Source organism: Dryobates pubescens, chromosome 2 (genome assembly GCF_014839835.1).
Source record: "Dryobates pubescens isolate bDryPub1 chromosome 2, bDryPub1.pri, whole genome shotgun sequence".
Taxonomy (NCBI): Eukaryota; Metazoa; Chordata; class Aves; order Piciformes; family Picidae; genus Dryobates; species Dryobates pubescens.
The window spans coordinates 49,433,434-49,443,494 of NC_071613.1; the positions used below are offsets into that span (position 1 = coordinate 49,433,434).

The following is a 10,061-nucleotide window of genomic DNA, read 5'->3' on the forward strand; positions in this document are numbered from 1 at the left end:
CTGAGAAGGACAAATGACTTAGAACTCACAGGTTGTCAACTGAATAGTCAAATATGTGCTGAAACTCATTTTCCTGCTCTTTATACAAGAGCCATGCAATTTTCAAGGAGATTATTATGCTTTGAGAATTGCAAATAAAAGCACCGAGAAAAATATTTAACCGGAAATAAAAGTACCACTCAAAATAATTTTTTGTCATATACTTTTATTTACCTTGACAGAACATTTTGCAAACCATCAATGACTGAGAATGTAGGGCGGGGGGGGAGGGAGGGGAAAACCCTAGCAGGTAACAGAGAAGGCTTTGGTTATAAGTGCCATTTCTACAGCAGAATTAAGCTATTGTAAACCAAACGTCTTGTAGTAAGGTAAAAATCTCCACCCAAAATTTAAAAAAACCAACAGCAACACAGAAAACATTTACATATAAACAGAGAAATATTTTCTAAACTTTTAACAATCATTTGCTACAACCCAGAAGTGTTTAGTTCACATCTCTACATACAGACAAAGCACTAAAACTTTTGTGAACTAACCACTTGTCCACAGGACCTGCCTAGACAATGTCATCAAACGGAAGGGGTTTTTTTATATAAATAAATCAATTAAACCTCACAGACACTAAAAGAAACAATATAAAATTCCAGCTGTAAATAAATCTGTACATTATGGTCAGTCTTGGTTTTTCTGAAGTCTTGCACAACTTTAAAGTGTCCGTTTATAAAATGATGGCAAGGAGCAGCGTTAGCTGGAATGGAAACTTGAAGACTCGGACTCTGTGGAAACAGAAGAATGTCCCCCACGTTTGCTTTTTGAAAGAATCTTGAGGCTTGATCCTCTGCTAACTGATGTCAAGGCATTTTGTGCTGATGTTTTGAATTTGGCACCCAGGAAGGCATACAGAATTGGATTCAGGCAACAGTGGAAGAATGCCAGGGCTTCGGTGATGGAGATCCATTTATGCACTATCGTCTCCAAGCTGCAACGATGTCTGATGACTCCTAGCAAGATGAACGTGTCAATGCTGATGCCAATGTAATATGGCAGCCAGCAGGCAAAGAAGGCGAGGATGAGGATAACAGTTGTCTTCAAGGCTTTGCGCTTCTGGTGGCCTTTTGAATGTGACAGCTTAGATATTATAATACAGTAGCACGTCAGGATTATTAGACCAGGCAAGACAAGTCCTACCAAGATATGCTGAAATCTGAAAGAAATCAGCCAGTTCTCATGTGGGTACATACGATCACAGAGATACTTGCCTTCTACTTCACTAGTACTGGCAAAGATTATATCAGGCACTGTCAGAAGCACAGCTGGCAGCCACACACCTACATACACCACTTTCTCAGCCAACAGCTTTCGTGGTCGCTGGCTGTTGGTAGCGTGGACTATTGCCAGGTAACGATCTAAACTTATAAAGGCCAAAATCAAGACACTGCTATAGAGGTTGACTGTGTATATGACATGAACTGCCTTACACAGGACATTCCCAAAGTACCAGCTTATGGCTGCATCCACAGACCAGAATGGCAAGGTGATGACGAAGAGGAGGTCAGCCACAGAGAGGTGCAGCCTGTATTTATCAGTCATGCTTCTTTGTTTCTTCTGGTAGCCCATAACAATAATAACCAATCCATTGCCAATTATTCCTGTTAGGAAGATGATGGAGTAGATTGTTGGCAAGAAGATCCGGTTGAAATCGGCATTCTCGTGCTGAAAGCATGGCTCTCCGTAGTCTCCATAGTCACCTGAACCAATCTCGTCCGTGCCGTTATCAGAAAATTCAATAATTAACCCGGAGGACAGCTGAAATAAAAGAAAAAAAATTAAAATTAGATGTTAGGTCCTCTACAAAAGCTCACTCTGGATCTAAAAGCTTACTTTGTATGTTAAGAGTTGATTGAACAGTCTCCCATCATCATGACCAGAAAAACTTTTTGAATGCCAGAAGGAAAAATACAATTTATACATACATATGTATGTATAGGTAAGAACGAGTCAAAAAACTTCCTCTCCGAGATCTTGTAAGAAAGGATAGGGGATGAAAAGAAACAGATAATGGCTACTTCCAGAAGTACTTGGCTCTGGACACTTCAGTACTCTGACCAGATAGATACTGCAAGTAGAAGAGCACAGAAGTGCTGGATGTAAAACGTTTGTCCGTACAGAATATTACCCATGACATTTAACACTTGCAACAGAGCTATAAAAAAAAAATAAATAAATTACTCGGGACAGAAATGCTGCTGCTCCAAAATCTCTTCTCATTAAGGGGATGGGGTCAAGGAGAAATAGAGAAGGTCCCCTTGGCTGATGTAATAAAAGATAAATAATGGCAAGAATTCCCTGCTGAGAAGCAATTGACAGCTCTACACACAGACACAAGATAAAAAAAAAAAAACCCCACACCAAAACCAAACTAAACCTCAAAGCCCATAAGGAAAAGAAAAAGAAAGAAAAAGCGAGGTGACCTTAAGCAAGAGAACTTAAACCCCACGGAGGGTCACCACAACCAGCCACGTTCCCTCCCTTTGTTCCCCTCCCTGTGCGGCGGCGGGGCAGGGGTGAAGCTAGCTGGCACTGGGCTGTAGCCCGGCTGCTCAACTAAGTGCAGCAGTGGAAAAAGGAAGCGAAATTCTGGTGAGGGCATGAAAGCACGTCAGGAAACCACCAACGGTTTTGGCCACCATGCTGAAAAGCAAAGCAGGCGGGCGAGTGCCACCTGGCTCTGTCCTATTCCTCAGGTTTTCAGAGGGTGGTTTCCATGCCCCGGCAGCCCCCCAGCTCCGCGCAGGATGCGCCCCGGGGCTCCCGCGGCACTTCGCACACGGGTGCACCCGCTCTCCGCGGGAACGAACTGCGGACCTAAATTGGAACTTGCCGGAGATCTCCCTTCTGCTCCTCAATCCCCCATATAGAGGAGCGCACTCCGGAAGACCAGCGCGTTTCGGGAGGGGCCGGTTAGGCGCTCTCGCCGCTCCCCGCGCTCCGGCACCTGGCCGGGGTTAGGGCGGGCACCGGGATAGAGAGGTGCCGTTCCCTGCAGTCAGAGCTCTCCAAACTTCCCTGCTCGCTCCCCCCTCATCGCTCCCGTGTCTCTAACTGCTCTAGCGGTGTTTCTCAGCCCACAAAGGCGCCACATGTCATTTCAACTGACGGCCAAGCAGCAAAGCCGACGGAAAGAAGCAGGAGTCCGGCAGTGGCTGTAGCAAGGTCCGAAAGGCTGCAAGCAGACGCAACGAGGCAAGAGCGCCGGGAGCTAGCCCTGCCTGCTCGCAGACCCCCGCAGTGACGCGGGCCGGGGAGCGGGAGGCTGCGTGGCCCCGGGTTCCGCGCCTCCCGCGTTGCCCCCGACCCCGCTCCCCGCAGGGTGATCGTCGCTCGCCCACGCCCGCAGCCTCCGCCGCAGGCACCTTTGTTTGCAAACAGCCCGCACATGGGCGAGCACGGCGGAGAGCCAGGGCTACGGCCCCGCTCAGCTCCCAGCACTTACATCCAGGCTGTCGAGGCTGTTGTCCATGCTCTGAGCCATCGCGCGGTTGCTTCTGCGCTCTCAAATCACTGGTGCCGCCGCGCCTCTCCCAGCACCGCCACTCACAACCACACCAAACACCCGCCCAAGCTCTTCTGGCGGGACGCGGCTCTTATAAGTTCCCCGCTGCCCCCCCGCCCCCGGGGCAGCCCCGCCTGGCTCCTCCCCGGCGGGTGTCACCGCGCCCCGGGCTCCAGCCGGGCGCCTCGGACCCGCTCTTTGTCTGCCGCGCCGGGGCAGGGGACCTGCACCTGCCCCAAGTGCCCGCGGGGGCGTCGCTCCTTACAGGAGGGGCATTTACCACCCCGCTGATTGATGTGCGCGTACAAGCGGGGTTTTGAGTTTCCCCTCAAGAAAACCCTTTGAAGTGTGTTGTCGGGCCCCCTGTTGCCATGGGTATCCCAGGCGAGTCCCGGCTGAAGTCACTGGTCCAGGAGTCGTGATACAGGGGAAAGAGGAGAGGTCCTGCGTACGCTTCAAAATGTAGTCAGGTCAAGAGTACACTGGGAGAGGCAGAAAGTAAGGTGATGGTCCTTACTGGGGGGTTAAGAGGTTCTGCAGACCTTTCAGGGGCTGCAAGGTGAGTGGACTGCAAGTTTCCCACTGAACTGCTCTGGTGTCTGTGGGTTTGGGTGAGAGGTCTGATAAGGACCTGCAAGTGCTTCATTCACGTGTCTAAGATATGATGATAACTTTTGTACCAAAAAGCTTTGGAACGTCACAAGAGTTGTGTTAAGGGAACAATGGAAAACGGGAAGAAAATAAAACATTGTCACAATAATGATGGTGCTGCTGACTTCATTTAAAACCTTGGATTTGCATGCTCAGTGTCTTGTAATATAAGAAAGAGCTCTTTATTGGCCCACTGGAACACTGCTTATCTTCCCCTGTAATCTCAACCTCAGGAAATTATTTTTTTAAATGTGAAGGGTGAATGTCCTTAGTAGTGATCTGTTTCAGGTAGCTGGATAATCTGGGGAAACAAACAAACAAACAAACAAACAATTAGCACCCCCCAAAAAACCCTCAAACAAAACCAGAAAAACAAACCAGAGAAATCTATAGAATTGTGTAGGATAAAAATAGCATCCATAAATTAGGTTTACAGGGGAAAACCAACCTGAATATAAAGAAAAATAAAACAGAATAATGGATTTCCTTTACAGCTGTCTCTGGGGTCTCAGCACTGTTGATATTCACACAAGTAAACTAATTTGCAGAGAAGATTTTTATTAGAAGAGTGTGTTGTCACCTCCCCCCCCCAGTTTTGCAATTCACACCATAGTGAGTAACTGTATTGAGAATCCTTGACCTAGCTATATAGGTTTACTCTTTACAGTTGGAATTTGGAGTGAAAAGAAGAAGAAGGGAGAAGGGCATTCTTTATGCAATAACAGTATGCTCAGATTACCGTGGTGGCCTCAAGGGATGAATAAAGCAAAACTTTGACAAAAGTTTTATTCTTACATGTGCGTATTACCAGTTTACATGCTCTGAGTTAGCCACTGGTTTGAGATGCAAAGATTTATTTCTAGGTATTTGATAAGGATCACACTCTTCCCCTAAAAGTTCTAGAACTCTTCGTGCACTGCTGTGAGTATGAATTTGGTTATGATTAGTAACCCTGATTTTCTTTCTTTTTGTTACAATCATGGTATGTGAGTTATGATCTCTAACATGATTATGTACTTTAACTACATTGTAATTTGACAGTAATTTATATTTTGTTAGTGGGTCTGGAGTATCACGTACAAGTTGCATTAAAAGCAAACATTAATTGATTATAACCCAGGAATTAGCAGTCTTTAGAAAACTCAGTATCTACTTTGAGTTTACATTCAGAAAACCTTGAGAGGGATACCATGCTGGAATTCTGTAGAAAAAAAAAATCTTCTACTGAATCTCCACATTTAGATGTTAACCCTAGCCTTACATTACCATTACTTTACTCTGCTGAAGTGTGATAAAATTATCATTATGATGAGTTGATCCTTATTTTCCATAGAAACTTTGATGTGTTCACTACTGTCTAGACATACAAATAGGAAAATACATGCCCCAACTAATCTGCACCCCAATGTCAGCTGACCAGGCAGATAATTGAGCAGATGAGGGATTTTTGTATATGAATGAGTAGGATCACATCTGTATTATCTTTCAATTTTTCACTTGTAGAGGACACCCAGCTCATGGCAGCAGCAGTTGTTGTGCATTTTTCTGCAAGGATATGCTACTTGGAAGTCTCTCCAGCCTGCTGAACCTGCACACATGTGAACCATATTTTCAGAAATATGCATACTGAACAGGTGCTAAAAAACTAATCTGGACATGGAGCTGCATAGAGGGGAGATGAGCTTCCAGGAAAAATTCTATCTTACCTTGCTAGAAACACATGTGGGTGACAGATGTATTTTGATGGAGAACATATTCTCATCTCAGAAAGGCAGAGAGGATTAAACACTGCTCCTTCTCTACATATGCAGTGCAGGACATTAAAATATGTTTGTAGTGTAGGTAGCTTGTGGCAATGGTTGCAGATGAGCAAGAAAAAATATATGTATATGTGAACTCTAAAGCTGTTTGGCAAGTTTGAGAGAAGATTGGTTGGTTGTTGGGGTGGATAGCATGGAGTGGCTTGACATGCTGGGTATCGACGCACAGAGCTGGAAGTGTGATTACAGCCCATGTAGGCAGGTGTTATCACACCTCCATTTCACTGTGCAGATAGACCCATAACCCAAGCGTATTGTGGGAAAATTGATTTCTGTACTTAATGGGATATGGGACGGTGACTCAGTTATTTGTGTTCATAGATAACACAAGAAATTTGGAACTGAGGAATGATCTAGTTCCATGGATTAGCTCTGAAGCGTGGTAGTGCTGAATGGTGGGAAATTTGGGGATTGATACCCTACCTGATGAGATATCACTGAAATGTGTTTGGATGAAGGTCTTCTAAAACTATTGTTCACACTACTATTTGTTATCTACCATCACTTGTGTCTCTCCTATCAGAAAATCCACGTGAAAACATCCTTTGTTGCATGGAGGACCATGGAGGGCAAGTTAATGATTTCCAAAGTGATAAAAGAAGGAAGCGGTTTCTGCTGAGCATGTAATTCAGAGTTAGCTACAAATCTTCTTAAGAAAGAGCTAGCAAATAGCAATTTCCAAGCTTATGTTTTGCATTACATGTTTTTCTGCTTACAGAATTACTGTGAAAATCGGACCCTTCCTGACCCATGTAATACATATTTTTGTTACTGAAAACATCCTCTGAGATTCAAAATCCTAAGTGTTCTTACACTGTTATGCTAACAATACAATTCCTCACGTTGTGAATCATTAACCTTTCTCTTTTTTCTTCTTCTTTTCTTTTTTTTGTTGGTCTTCTAAGAGAAGGCATAAGAGCTGGTCATGCAAGAGCAAAGTAATTTCTAATAAATTCTAATGGAGAATAAAAAAAACAAACCCCCACCTTTCGATTCAATGTCCATGGAAGTGAAAAAAAAAAATTGCATTTTATTTAACTGTGTTAAATGACTTGCTTAATCTGAAGGCTTCACAAGTGTCTTTAACAAAGTAAACTTCTAGCTATTAAAAGTTTGATAACACCATTGTCAAGTGAGATATGATTATCCTAGTATCAGTCAGGGTTGGAAGGGACCACAAGGATCATCTAGTTCCAACCCCCCTGCCATGGGCAGGGACACCTCACACTAGATCAGGCTGGCCAGAGCCTCATCCAGCCTGGTCTTAAACACCTCCAGGGATGGAGCCTCAACCACCGCCCTGGACAACCCATCCCTGGTTTATCTAGTAGATGAGTATCAACATAATGTATTAATTACAGTGGTGTATTAATAAACTCTCCCTTGTTTTTTAGCATTCATGGACCCATCCTTTCAGGGCACATAGATGATTGTGTCTTAAAAATATATAACCAGCAATGTGGCTGAAATAACTCTACTATAGAGTGAATAATTTTCAAATATTCACTCATTTTCTCCGTGCACGTTCTCTGTGCAATTCTTGTACTGGCAGGCTTCTGAAAGTAGGGGGAGTGTCTTCTGAAAAAATAACAGCAAATGTGCTCAGGATTTGCAAGATTATCTTGGAGTAGTGGATTTTTCTTTTCTAAAAACTACTCCAGGGAACTGATGTTGTGGACTTCCTCGACAAAAAAAGTGAAACACCATGAAAAATTATTTCCCTGTAAAACTCAAATGTTTATTAGCATACACAGGACTGACTTAATGACAAATGGGTCTTCAAGTGGCCTGAAGTTGTATACATAGAGAGGAAAAGGATATACTCTGCCTTCTCCATCTGATCTTTCTGTTGAAGTGGGAAAGGTATCAATCTTACGCCTGTTAGAATGGTTACAAGCAGTTTGCTGGAGTTGGGTTTCAGTTAATGGCTTGCTTTGCTCTTGGCTCTCAAAGCTTCCTGTCTCCATTTCTTTCTGCTTGCACTACAGTGGAACAACCCTACCAACTGTTACCCTGATCCTGGAAGGACAGTGTCTGCCCCTCTTACGGGCAGAACGCCAGCTAAATCAACTGATTTGGAAGCTGTGTGAAAGGAATTATTCTTGAATATCAGAACAAAATTAAAGGGAAATTCTTACATCAATAGAAGGCAACTAAAAATGTTATCAACACCAGACAGATTTCTTTATGGGTCCTTGCCTTTAACAAGGAGAATTTACTTTGTTTCCTTTAAGTGTTGCCACAAGGCCAAGATGTCTAAAGTCAGCACAGAAAAGTCAGCAGAAAAAGAAAAAAAGAAAAAAAAAGTGGTGTCCTCTAAAAGGAGTCATAGTCACTCTTGTGTTTTAATCCCACCTCCATCTGTGGCCTGCAGCAAATCACTTAACCCTTCTGACTGTGTTCACCCAACTGTAAAATGGGGATAACAATACCTACTTACCTACCTCAGAGGAGAGCTGTAGGGATTAATTGGTTGATGTTTGCAAGGCACTTTGAAGACAGAAAGTGCTTAGTTTAGAGCCTGTTGAAATTATTGGTGACACTGATCAGCTAAAATTCAAAGGGGACCAAACTCATTAAGGTTCTGATCTTCTTCCTCCATTTGGCTATGTTTATGGGTTAGCAAATCTCACTGCATGAGGACAGTTTATTGTTTGTTTGGAAGCAGAGTAGACTAAAAAGATGCTTTGAAAAACTTTGGTAATCCTTTCAACAAACATGTCTTCATTTGCATATCACTGAAGCTGAAGGTTTTATCTTTGATGATTATATAGCAGAACATGTCTGGAGACATGTTGAAGTGTTTTGTATTTGTTTTGTATTTGTTTTGTTTTGTTTTGTTTTTCCAAAATTGTGATCAGATTAGAATTATGAAAACAAACTGAAACCTGCCTAATTATAACCGAAGTAATTTCTTTAACCAGGTAGGATTTTGGCTTTCATAGCATTCAGATAGACTTCTATTTAGCTATGAGATGTGTGTCTTATGTTGGTCTTTTATGCTGTAAAATGCCATTTGAAACTTGCTTGCAGTTCAGTTTAGATTCCTCAGGACAGCATTTGCTTCTGTAGACCCATGGTAAGACCATCCTGTATTCCTATTTTAACTAGAGGATCTAGCTCAGCTCCTCTTGTGTACATGTGTGCAGTTTCACAGCATCATGATTTCTTAGTACATAGCTTTAGAGATACAGTTATGTCTGGGACTGGGCATTGCTTCTCCTGCCAATGGAACTGAGCATAGCTACTTGGACACCCGTAGACTTAACAGGGCCCTGAGCAAACTGGTCTATCTTTGAATCCAGACTTTTCTTCCAGCTTGAATTATTTTATGGCTCAAAATAGGTCCATCAGGCCATGTTCTCATACCTCTGCTACTAGCAGTGCCCAGAGTTACCAGGATCAAAATACATCTCCTTACATGTGTGTACATTAAGCCTGTTTGATCTACACAATAGAAATAGCATTTTGATGTTGTGTTTCCGCCCTGTCAGTTTCTGATCAACCTTTTGTTGAAATGGTGTCTGTGGAACTGTGTGTTTGGGATGTAACAAAGCATGTGCTGTGTTTCCTTTCTCATTTTCATACATTTCTTCTAATTCCTTTCTTTGGATGTGGGAGAAGGTATGGATATTTTTCCACATGTGGGCTTCTGAGCTTGCCAAAATAATTTTTGTAGCTCCTTTGTTTGCTTTTAGCCCACTTGTTTTGTGTTTAAAAAGTGGCACTGAAAGCAGTGAAGGAGCAACAGCTCTTCCTGTTTAGCTCAGTTAAGCAGCCTGAAGCTCACAAATGTTTTAGTTTTATTGCAACAGCTTTGAAGTGAAATCTGTACATAGGGGTGCTGAACCTCGGCTTGGATACTTGTTTTAGCATCTGCATGCCAGGGATTGCTTCTGCCTCTGCTTCCTCTCAAAATTGATGACTGACTCTGTTGTTCAGCAAGTAGGGAGGTCACCCAAATTCAGTGATGCGCATTCCCGTCGTTTCTGTCTTTCGGCTCTCTCCACCCACTATTCCCCTGAAAATTCACTTTA

General features: G+C 43.2%; 1 protein-coding gene across 1 annotated transcript; it reads right to left on the minus strand.

Moving 5' to 3' along the window:
* Nucleotides 1–583: 583 nt before the first annotated feature.
* CXCR4 (C-X-C motif chemokine receptor 4) lies at nucleotides 584–3,612 on the minus strand. Its single transcript, XM_054168840.1, has 2 exons — nucleotides 3,494–3,612; nucleotides 584–1,806 (listed from the first exon to the last, which is right to left on the minus strand). Exons 1-2 carry the CDS (start codon nucleotides 3,530–3,532, stop codon nucleotides 745–747), a joined length of 1,101 nt encoding a protein of 366 aa, XP_054024815.1. The 5' UTR covers nucleotides 3,533–3,612; the 3' UTR covers nucleotides 584–744.
* Nucleotides 3,613–10,061: the final 6,449 nt, after the last annotated feature.